The sequence below is a fragment of the Coregonus clupeaformis genome, chromosome 6 (genome assembly GCF_020615455.1).
Source record: "Coregonus clupeaformis isolate EN_2021a chromosome 6, ASM2061545v1, whole genome shotgun sequence".
Taxonomy (NCBI): Eukaryota; Metazoa; Chordata; class Actinopteri; order Salmoniformes; family Salmonidae; genus Coregonus; species Coregonus clupeaformis.
This window is the reverse complement of record NC_059197.1, coordinates 23,050,212-23,061,858: the sequence shown is the minus strand read 5'-3', so window position 1 is coordinate 23,061,858 and position 11,647 is coordinate 23,050,212. Positions and strand designations below refer to the sequence as shown.

The window sequence follows — 11,647 nt, the reverse complement described above, 5'->3', positions numbered from 1 at the left end:
TTTAATTTGTATAGCGCTTTTCATTGCAGTTATCTCAAAGCTCAAATTTGATTAGGGTCAAATCAGAGCACATGGGTGTTACCATGATCCCATCCATATATTTATAGATTCTTATTCCATCCCTTTACTTAGATTTGTGTGTATTAGGTTTTTGTTGTGGAACTGTTAGATATTACTTGCTAGACATTGCTGCACTGTCGGAACTAGAAGCACAAGCATTTCGCAACACTTGCAATAACATCTGCTAACCATGTGTATGTGACCAATACTGATTTGTGAAGTGCACAAAACCATGGAGAGGATTACGAACACACACACAAGACATTGTCATTGTCATGACGTGTACACTTAAACATATCAGGGTCTTTCTACCTTTTTTCACAGATCATGTGTTTTCAGGTCACTACAAAAAAGGAAATGCAGCCTGGGTTTGGACCTGGTAGTGACCTGAACTTGGGTTGAATATTGAATGTCCATGAAAAAACAAAACATAATCGCTTATCAGAGTTAGTAAATCTAGAGGGTGATGACTGCTCTCATTTCTCTCCTCTCAGTCATCGACAGCCATTGTGGACAGAGAATATAATGTATAATAGCTGCTGAAATATGGGATTAGCACAATAAAGGGCCCCGATTGCAGGATTTTAGTGTGGGTTACATTTCGACAATTGGCATGGAGTTAGACATGTTATAGCAGCTCACTGGGACCATATTCCTCTGATATGGAGGTATATAAATCATGATCATCATATAATTGAATTACAATTGCTGGAATACAATTGAAAATAGCAATATTTATGCTGTATCTTTGTTTACAAACTGCCTGCGCACTTATTCTGAAAACTGGAAACATGGCTCTGCCTGTACTTTCTACAATAATCAAAAACCTTCTGTGATTTTATTTGACCAAAATCAGGCCCGATTGAATTCTAGCTTGAAGTCTGAAACACGCAACAACATCAGTGTTAAGATTATACTGATACACTATAAATAAGGTCATAAATTATATAATTAGGCAGACTGATATGTAAAAGATTTATTTGAAAAATAACCCCCCACATGTAACTCCTATCAACATGATTATAACTTTAAACACATAATACGAAATTAAGTAATTACAGTAAATTGATTATTGCTTTCTTTTTTTAACCTTACACATCAGTGAAGGTTAAATAGCACATTCCCTTAAAAGGGGAAAAAACACATCATCCTCAAATCAAAAAAGCACAGGCTGAAATCCTGACTTGAGCAAGTAATTAGAGATTTTTTAAATTAAGCATTGATGTCAAAAACTTTCACAAACATTCAAGTTATGTGGAAGTCAGGATTTTGGCCATAATTAATACCAATAAGTACATACGGTATATCAATATTCATCATGATCATACATATAAAACGATGAATCACTTCTTCAATTCTCCTCACGTGTTAGTACTATACTTAAGCCTACCTTTTCTCAGGTTAAAATAGAAATCAAATATCTACAAGAAACGTTTTGGTGTTGGCCTTTGTAGAGGACAGTAGCAGTCATCCCCGGGTGTCAGGGTTATTTGGATGACCCTTTATTTCTTTAATGTAACTGATCCCGTGCCAAGCAATGGATGACAAAAATACACTAAGGTATTGAATAGATAGGAAATGAGCCTCACATACTGATCTGGGTCAGTTTTATTACACACTACCTGTAAAGAACAATACACTGGTCTATCAATGGATCAAAACGAAGCACAGGAAAACAGTTCATAACATTGTTATTATTGAACATATACTGTTCCCCTGTTCACAAAGGAGGAATTAACTATTTACAGTATCAATATGCCCTTGAGTCTGTGTATGTACATGTACACGTGAGTGTGTGACAGAGTTTGGCATGACAGTGACTGTTACAGCTGCCGGATAAGAGTAAGTTAGCGAAATGGAGAGTAAGTACACATTCAGGGAAGATAGAGTAGCTAAGTATACGTTTCAGAAAACACAGGTCCCGCTCTACAATAACTGTCCCTATTATGTATTGATGTATTTACTTGGTAGTTACATAGGCACAAAGTGAAACTATTGTTTGTGGCGAAACCTCCTCTTACTCTAGAGTCATTTAGATCACAGTTATCTCTATTGTGAGTTTATTTGCAAGTTATTTACATTTTGCATCGTATTTTCACTGCAATTACACTGCACCTGCCTATTTTAACTACAGTGAAAAGACATACTGCAGGTATTAGTTATAGTTAGATGGATAAGAAAGAGAGAGAAAAAAGTGAGAGGGGGAGAATGAAAGAGAGATAATGAGAATGCGAGAGAGAGAAAGAGAGGGAGAGAGCACACACACGCACGAGAGGTTTATTTAAAGTCAGGGTTCCATGCTCCTGAGGGTGTGGCTGTAGGGAGGTGGGGTCTGCGGAGGAGGCGGAGCGAGAGCAGGAAGAAGCCCAGACTGAACACGCCCAGAATGACCACACCTGACAGCAGAGCACTGGTCACTGGGTTCAACGGGAGGGAGGGGCCACTCGATGCAGCTGGATTACCACACAAAAACACACAAAGAGTAAGTATGGGCAGACACAAATACTCACTGATATAGGCTAAAATTACCAAAGTTAATGGTTAAGAAATACAAAAGGGAAGTGAAACTTATGAGTTAACTATTACTATAATCACTTCCGCTGTAAATCCAAGGGTGTCATATTTTATTTTGAAGACAGTGAATGTATAAAGAATGTAAATATGTAGCACAGTAAATTGTCTTTTGACGTCATAGAGTTTATAGATGAGAAAAATATATAACTTGTCTAGGCATTGCACAAGCAGTGACAAAGTGAGAGAGCTTACCGAGTTGTGAGTTATTCATTGGAGTTTCATCTGTAAGGAAACAAAATCAATCATTGATGCTTTCAGAGTTTCAACATTGATATGACGTGCAAATTGCAGGATTTGTTCATATGTTTGATATTGTGAGCTGCATAGGATTTTGAGGATGAGGACATTGTATTTATTTCTGTCACTGGTGGGTGCCAGAAGGTATGCGTGCAACGGAAGACTGGGGGGCCACTGGTGCTAATCTTAGAAGGAGTATGTGATGGAATATCCTGACTAGGGTGCAAGACGATACTATATAGGGTGATACTATTGTGGTTAGGAGTGACACCCAGTAATGGTTGGAAAATGTTGGATAGAATTAGCTTGCACGCAGTATATAAACTGAGAGGTTTTCTATGAAATTCATTTGAATAGTGAGATGCAACCCACATGTATCTTGCTATGTTGAATCCGGTGGGGAGTTGTGCCCACCGGGCCTCCTGTAGCTCAGTTGGTAGAGCATGGCGCTTACAATGCCAGGGTTGTGGGTTCGATTCCCACGGGGGCCAGTATGAAAAATGTATGCACTCACTAACTGTAAGTCGCTCTGGATAAGAGCGTCTACTAAATGACTAAAATGTAAAATGTGAGTTCAAATGACAATAGGCCACCCAAGTGCCGCTTGTCATGTGGAATCCGGTACTGTAATATTAAATACATGTATCAACTCTCCATCTACAGTGGGGAAAAAAAGTATTTAGTCAGCCACCAATTGTGCAAGTTCTCCCACTTAAAAAGATGAGAGAGGCCTGTAATTTTCATCATAGGTACACGTCAACTATGACAGACAAATTGAGATTTCTTTTTCCTGAAAATCACATTGTAGGATTTTTTATGAATTTATTTGCAAATTATGGTGGAAAATAAGTATTTGGTCATCTACAAACAAGCAAGATTTCTGGCTCTCACAGACCTGTAACAACTTATTTAAGAGGCTCCTCTGTCCTCCACTCGTTACCTGTATTAATGGCACCTGTTTTAACTTGTTATCAGTATAAAAGACACCTGTCCACAACCTCAAACAGTCACACTCCAAACTCCACTATGGCCAAGACCAAAGAGCTGTCAAAGGACACCAGAAACAAAATTGTAGACCTGCACCAGGCTGGGAAGACTGAATCTGCAATAGGTAAGCAGCTTGGTTTGAAGAAATCAACTGTGGGAGCAATTATTAGGAAATGGAAGACATACAAGACCACTGATAGTCTCCCTCGACGCAAGATCTCACCCCGTGGGGTCAAAATGATCACAAGAACGGTGAGCAAAAATCCCAGAACCACACGGGGGGACCTAGTGAATGACCTGCAGAGAGCTGGGACCAAAGTAACAAAGCCTACCATCAGTAACACACTACGCCGCCAGGGACTCAAATCCTGCAGTGCCAGACGTGTCCCACTGCTTAAGCCAGTACATGTCCAGGTCCAGTTTGCTAGAGTGCATTTGGATGATCCAGAAGAGGATTGGGAGAATGTCATATGGTCAGATGAAACCAAAATATAACTTTTTGGTAAAAACTCAACTCGTCGTGTTTGGAGGACAAAGAATGCTGAGTTGCATCCAAAGAACACCATACCTACTGTGAAGCATGGGGGTGGAAACATCATGCTTTGGGGCTGTTTTTCTGCAAAGGGACCAGGACGACTGATCCGTGTAAAGGAAAGAATGAATGGGGCCATGTATCGTGAGATTTTGAGTGAAAACCTCCTTCCATCAGCAAGGGCATTGAAGATGAAACGTGGCTGGGTCTTTCAGCATGACAATGATCCCAAACACACCGCCCGGGCAACGAAGGAGTGGCTTCGTAAGAAGCATTTCAAGGTCCTGGAGTGGCCTAGCCAGTCTCCAGATCTCAGCCCCATAGAAAATCTTTGGAGGGAGTTGAAAGTCTGTGTTGCCCAGCGACAGCCCCAAAACATCACTGCTCTAGAGGAGATCTGCATGGAGGAATGGGCCAAAATACCAGCAACAGTGTGTGAAAACCTTGTGAAGACTTACAGAAAACGTTTGACCTGTGTCATTGCCAACAAAGGGTATATAACAAAGTATTGAGAAACTTTTGTTATTGACCAAAGACTTATTAACCACCATAATTTGAAAATAAATTCATTAAAAATCCTACAATGTGATTTTCTGGAATTGTTTTTCTCATTTTGTCTGTCATAGTTGACGTGTACCTATGATGAAAATTACAGGCCTCTCTCATCTTTTTAAGTGGGAGAACTTGCACAATTAGTGGCTGACTAAATACTTTTTTCCCCACTGTAAGTGTTTAACTATTCTCTTGCATCCTGAATTACTTGATACCGGAGAAACTCATCATAACAAACATTATTGTTTTTAATACAAATGTACTGAATAACCATTGATTATACTGTCAAATCCCACCTAATTTTATTCTCACATCACCCTCCATCAGTAGATTTCAAGACTATACAGTATATAATCGAAAGGGATTATCGTGTATAGGCTACATCACATCATACAGTTGTAATACTTTACAACTATATCATGGATATCAAAATAATCTAATTAAAGTCAGACAAAACTATAGTATAAGTTTAAGTGGTTATGGATGAAGATATGTACTGCGTACCACTCCTGGTGATGATGGGTCCAGCGGTGATGATGGCATCCCCAGACAACGGCCTAGACTCCAGGCTCTCCTCTATGTCCCGCCTACGCCGACGACCACAGATCTGCCAATCACAGACATATACCCTTTTATATGATCCCGTATTAAATAGGTAATAGTGAATAGTGCTACGGTATTACTGGACTATGTGAAGCTTCATATTGATCAGAAGTCAAGAAATATGGTACATATTTTCTGATATTTGCAGAGCATTGAAGTTCACCCTGTTGACTGTACTGATGTTGAACACACCATTTGGTAAGGCGTCACATGTTCTTACCGGCATGAGCAGGACACAGTCATCCACCCGACACAGCTTGGTGACACAGTGCAGAAACACAGTGGACATCTTCTGGTGTCTGTGTTTGACAAAACGGAACACTTCAAAGGCAAAACGACCCATTTGACTCTTCCCATTCTCGAAAACAGTCGTCTGTGGGTCTTTATGGCAGCTGTTTGGAAAGAGCATTGTACGTACGCACACACACACACACACACACACAAAATGCACTGAAACGTCTAGGCCTGTTTTAACTGCTCAATTAGAAAAATATCATATCATTCACCATGAGAACACATTGTAAGGGCCTCTATGATAAGTGGTTGAGGGTGAATGGGTAATGGGACACTTTTGTCATTTATCCTGGCATCATTTGAGAAAAAGCGTGATTACCCAAAGAAAAGGTCGTAGCGCAGTTCATCATTGGGATTCCCTGAGGGAGTGGTGTAACAGTAGTCCATTAAGATATTCCATCTAGAGAGAGACAAAACAGTACGGGCTGATACAGGATAGAGATCTAACCACACAACACAACAGGACAGATCAGACATTCTTAGCACCACCTCTGGCGCCTTCACACAGCAATAGAGGACAGCTGAATGGCAATGAACCAAAGAGGATAGAACTGAATTGGTAGGGTGCATAGAGGTCAGGTCTTAAACGATAGCGTATGTGTATGACATACTGTGTATGACATAGTGCGGTTGTACTTGACTACTATATCAATTCTATGCCATCCAGGTTATGTGAGAGAAAGTCCCAGCAGGTTACAGCTTTCAATTATTTTTTTTAACAGCACTTATCATGCCGGAATCATAGCTTTCTGTTCACATCATGTTGGAAATCTTTGTGCTTCTCAGATCATATCCCCATCTGTATTGTGAATAATAGAAACGAGAACAAAAAATAAAACTTTTTAATATCTGAACATCTCCTTATCTCTTACCGTTTGTCCAGGTTTGTTGCTTTCACTGCAGCAAACACTCTGGTTTTCAAAGCCAGTCCGGCCATTGGGATAGAGAGTTGTTGGTTGTAGGTTGAGTCCTTCACAAAAAGGAGTTTGGCCGTGAATCAAAAAGTTGCCAATTTTTATGAAACTCTATGTCTCTTTCTACCTAATAAAATTGTTTCATCATTTGTTTAGTATTTTGACGGCAGCATGTTCTAGTTATTATTTGACATTGAATTCCTACTATGAGGGCCCTGTTATGAAGTCCTTGTGTGCCCTAAAAAAAACACTGATGTTTTGTACTCACATTGTAAAGGATCAAACTCAATGTGCTCACAAAGGTACCGTTGCTGTCCTTCACTGATATTGCAGCAGATGATCTAGAAAAGGCTCAAATTAATTAGTACAGTTTAGACAGGTAAACATGCTTTTGTTTTTTTGAATTTTTGTTTAATGAAGTCTGCACTGAATAGTTGGTATTTGGTATTTTATTAGGATCCCTATTAGCTGTTGCGAAAGCAGCAGCTACTCTTCCTGGGGTCCACACAAAACATGAAACATGACATAATACTGAACATTAATAGACAAGAACAGCTCAAGGACAGAACTACATCAATTTAAAAAAGGCACACATAGCCTACATATCAATACATACTGTACACACAAACTATCTAGGTCAATATGAAATTGCTGACTGACTTCAAATGTCAAATTCATCTTCCAAATATCAAATTCATCTATAAAAAATACTGAAATATCTCTACTTATTCAATACTTAAATTATATTCAAAATAAGCCCTTCAGGTGTTTATGGCAGGCACCTACGATGCCAGCTGTGAGTTGTTGACCAGGTATTCCAGGGGGTAGCTGCAGCTGAATTTGTACAGCAGGCCCGGCAGATAGCTGATGATGGATGGCGGGTCTGGAGTGTCGATGTACCCTGATATATTCCCAATCTGCACCAACGACATGTTCCCGTAGGCATTAGCCCCGTGGGCTGTTGTCACCTGAGGACAGGGACATCGTCTCTAAATACACAATCTAGTACAACTCCTACCATAGCCTCAAGCAAGACGTGCTCCCAAAATATAAAACACATTAGATCCTGGTGGTCATACTAATAACAGCTGCGCAAGTACCTCTGTAGCTCAGCTGGTAGAGCACGGCGCTTGTAACGCCAAGGTAGTGGGTTCGATCCCCGGGACCACCCATGCACAAAAATGTATGCACGCATGACTGTAAGTCGCTTTGGAAAAAGCGTCTGCTAAATGGCTTATTATTATTATAAGTATAAAACATAACAGTAGGTGTGTGCGCATGTCTGTCTGTGTGTGTATGTGTGTGTTTCTTACCACCAGGCTGTTGCCGCAGGCCTCCAGTGTGCTGAGGCTGATGCTGAACAGTACCGCCGTGGGGAACGTGTTGTTATTGATGAAGCCCCGGCAGTGGGTATCGCCATGGCGACCATTTAGCGCAAGGTCTGCAAGCGTGTAGCCGGAGAACAGCACCGGGCAGAAGTTAATCTTCAGGGTCATGGTCTGAACCCCACAGTACACGCTGATGTCGCGCTCCGCTAAAGAGAGAGAGAGAGAGAGAGAAGAAGGGTAAACAGCAATTCTAACAACAATTCTCTGACCTAAGTATATGTAAAAATGATTTGAGAGGAGAATTTACATAGAGATTAAATGACTATCATGCTCACCGGGAAACCTACTGTGGTAGTTGGCATCACAGTTGTATCCATTAAACTGTGCCAAGACTGAAGTGGTCCTACTCATCAGCAGGAGGATCAAACATATGCGCTCCATTTTAGCACCTAGAGAGGGAGGTTCACACATTTCTATCCTTCAGAATGTCAACAACTTATAACCTTCAGGGTGTTGCATGAATGACGGTAACTGTACTGTACCTTCAAGTTATTTAAAAGCCTTTTCAAATCCCATAAAGTCCTCCAACACCTCTCATCTAGACCTCCTCTTACCATAAACCCTCTCCAAATCCCCTTACTGTCTCTCTTTCCAAAACTCATAATACCCCAGCCCCTTTACTCTAGTCCCCTAACTACTCTAACAAGTCTCCTCTTTCCAAGACCCACCAACCCCTTTTTATCCTGTTCCCTTCTTTTTCTGACCCCCTTGCTCTGGGCCCGAGCCCATCTTACCCTGGTCTGTGTAGTGGCCAGCTCACCGGTGCTCCATGTGGTCTCGGCTGCAGCAAAAAAACAAATGGACGGGCCAGCTCTCTCCACAAAATGTGTGTGTGCCAACGTGCGTGCGTGAGTGCATATGTGTGTGCCCACGCAGAGATAGAGAGAAACGGGGACTCATTATGGAAACACTTCAACAAAAAGTGCTTCCCAGCAGAACATGGGAAACTTCATCAGAGGTGAATGGCCTGGACAAATCTTTTCACGGTGCCCCGAAATCTGAGCGGTCTCGCAGGGTTCCCACTGATCTCCCCTTGGCCTGATCTCCGTCTGTCATCCCACACAAATGGCCTCCTCAGCAGGGGGCCCGGCCCGGGAATTAAGCTGTCATCAGGTGCTGAGGAGAGTGGGCCGCGGCCTACATTCACATGGACATAAAAGTCAACTCACGTCTGGTCTGCATTGTCTAATGTAGGGCTGTGTGTAGGTATTTGTGATGCGCAGGGTATCACTTAGGGTAAAGTGAATTCTGTGATTTAAACAGAAGAGTTTATGGTGTAGTTTGGATCTACTTAGACGTGCAAGTTTTGTTTTGAAGGTCTTTTACATGAAATTATATGACTTTTGATTAATAAAACTTTAAGCTGCAAAGCTCTAAATTAACTTTAGTCATTGGTAGCACTGGTGCTCCCAACTAAAAAAAGGTAGGAGCACACCGAACAGTATTTAGGAGCACCAGAAAAGAGATTGATTTAAATTTAATTAGATATGGACTACATTAGCACATCTCCTATCCAGGAGCCTCTTTCCATTCTTCCAGTGCCATCTTAAACCATACAGGTTAAGTTACCAGGTTATTAGCCAGCAAGGTAACATGACTGGACAAGGTTGTTTTGTTATCAAACAAATACTTAACGACCCGCAAGTAGTTTAAAACGGTATGCAACATGGTATATGAATTTATAATGACCACAATAAAAAAATCTATCTCAGGTAATATGAGTTATACATTTTGAACGGTTTGAGCTAGAGACGAGATGTTTTCTAAATGGTAAAGATGGGGTGGAACCATGACGGTCTCGAATACTACTCTTGGTACAGCAAAGCATCATCAGACGAGGCTTGGCCATGTGTTCATGGTTCTCAGGTGCAAAGGGAAGTGAATTGAACACTGTCGCTACCTCACTCTCCAAGATCCAACCAAGGTGCATAAATTGAGGAGCAAACAGAATAGATAAGAAAATGAAGGAGGCTTTTATACAGTATATTTAAAATTGGCCTCTGTTAATGGATCAATCACAATGATAATACAAAACATGATGTGATTGGTCAGATTTTTAAAACGTATTTACCAATCACATCATGTTTTTTGTATTCCCATTGTGATTGGCCACTGAACCCATTTGAAATATATAACAGCCTCCTTCATCATTTCATCTGTAAAAACTAAAGCAATTAAGCAAAGATTGTATATATACTGATGACCAAAGTTTTACTTTATAACTTACTGAAGCACTTCTATCAACTTTCACTCTCTTCTGAAAATTGCAGAATTTCCTCAACTCGCACAGGTGAGGTGAAATGATACAATGGCTATTTCTTAATTGGATTTGCTCAACTCCTGCATCCTCTCTCCTCCTTCCTCTCTCGCCTCCTTTTGAAAAAGGTCAAAGGTAATCGAGGGGAGGCAGCGAAGACAAGGAACGTGGACGAAAATGCACTTGTATGAAAGGAGACTCTTCTCTCCACACATCAAGCAAATGACGTTTACAGGGGTGGAATCCCAAAATAAATGTGTAAAGTGATAAAACAAATGTTGCTAGTTGTGCATTGTATAGATAAAAGGATGAGTTGCATTTCGTTTTTAAATGTTTCCATGCTTTTCTCCTTCGAGAAAACAACAACTGCTTCAAAGAGGATGTGGCAGATACACTATATATACAAAGTATGTGGACACCCCTTGAAATTAGTGGATTCGGCTATTTCAGCCACACCCATTGCAGACAGGTGTATAAAATCGAGCACACAGCCATGCAATCTCCATTGAAAAACATTGGCAGTAGAATGGCCATACTGAAGAGCTCAGTGACTTTCAATGTGGCACCGTCATAGGATACCACCTTTCCAACAAGTCAGTTCGTCAAATTTCTGCCCTGGTAGAGCTGCCCCGGTCAACTGTAAGTGCTGTTATTGTGAAGTGGAAGGTCTAGGAGCAACAACGGCTCAGCCGCGATGTGGTAGACCACACAAGCTCACAGAACGGGACCACCGAGTGCTGAAGTGCGTAGCGCATAAAAAAAGTTTGTCCTCGGATGCAACACTCACTACCGAGTTCCAAACTGCCCCTGGAAGCAATGTCAGCACAATAACTGTTCGTTGGGAGCTTCATGAAATGGGTTTCCATGGCCGAGCAGCCGCACACAAGCCTAAGATCACCATGCGCAATGCCAAGCGTCAGCTGGAGTGGTGTAAAGCCCGCTGCCATTGGACTCTGGAGCAGTGGAAATGTGTTCTCTGGAGTGATGAATCACGCTTCACCATCTGGCAGTCCAAAGGACGAATTTGGGTTTGGCGGATGCCAGGAGAACGCTTCCTGCCCCATTGCATAGTGCTAACTGTAAAGTTTGGTGGAGAAGGAATAATGGTCTGGGGCTGTTTTTCATGGTTCGGGCTAGGCACCTTAGTTCCAATGAAGCGTAATCTTAACACTACAGCATACAAGGATATTCTAGACGATTCTGTGTTTCCAACTTTGTGGCAACAGTTTGGGGAAGGCCCATTCCTGTG

At 41.3% G+C, this 11,647-nt stretch overlaps 1 protein-coding gene and 1 non-coding gene across 2 annotated transcripts; one reads left to right on the top strand and one right to left on the bottom strand.

Annotated features, from left to right (window-relative positions):
• Window positions 1–1,058: 1,058 nt before the first annotated feature.
• On the bottom strand, window positions 1,059–8,965 carry LOC121568400 (zona pellucida-like domain-containing protein 1). The gene is made up of 11 exons (XM_041878944.1): window positions 8,876–8,965; window positions 8,417–8,530; window positions 8,067–8,287; window positions 7,540–7,721; window positions 7,022–7,094; window positions 6,712–6,809; window positions 6,159–6,239; window positions 5,766–5,937; window positions 5,447–5,549; window positions 2,827–2,856; window positions 1,059–2,513 (listed from the first exon to the last, which is right to left on the bottom strand). The coding sequence occupies exons 2-11, from the start codon at window positions 8,520–8,522 to the stop codon at window positions 2,338–2,340; spliced, it is 1,242 nt and encodes a 413-aa protein (XP_041734878.1). The 5' UTR covers window positions 8,523–8,530; window positions 8,876–8,965; the 3' UTR covers window positions 1,059–2,337.
• Window positions 3,288–3,362, top strand: trnav-uac. Its single transcript has one exon. It is a non-coding gene; the product is annotated as a tRNA-Val (tRNA).
• Window positions 8,966–11,647: the final 2,682 nt, after the last annotated feature.

Coding starts and splice junctions, on each gene's coding strand:
- LOC121568400 (XM_041878944.1), bottom strand. CDS start 8,522: ATGGAGCGCATATGTTTGATCCTCCTGCTGATGAGTAGGACCACTTCA. Junction 8,288..8,416: donor CTACCACAGTAGGTTTCCCG/GTGAGCATGATA, acceptor CTCTCTCTTTAG/CGGAGCGCGACATCAGCGTG. Junction 2,514..2,826: donor AATGAATAACTCACAACTCG/GTAAGCTCTCTC, acceptor GTGGTAATCCAG/CTGCATCGAGTGGCCCCTCC.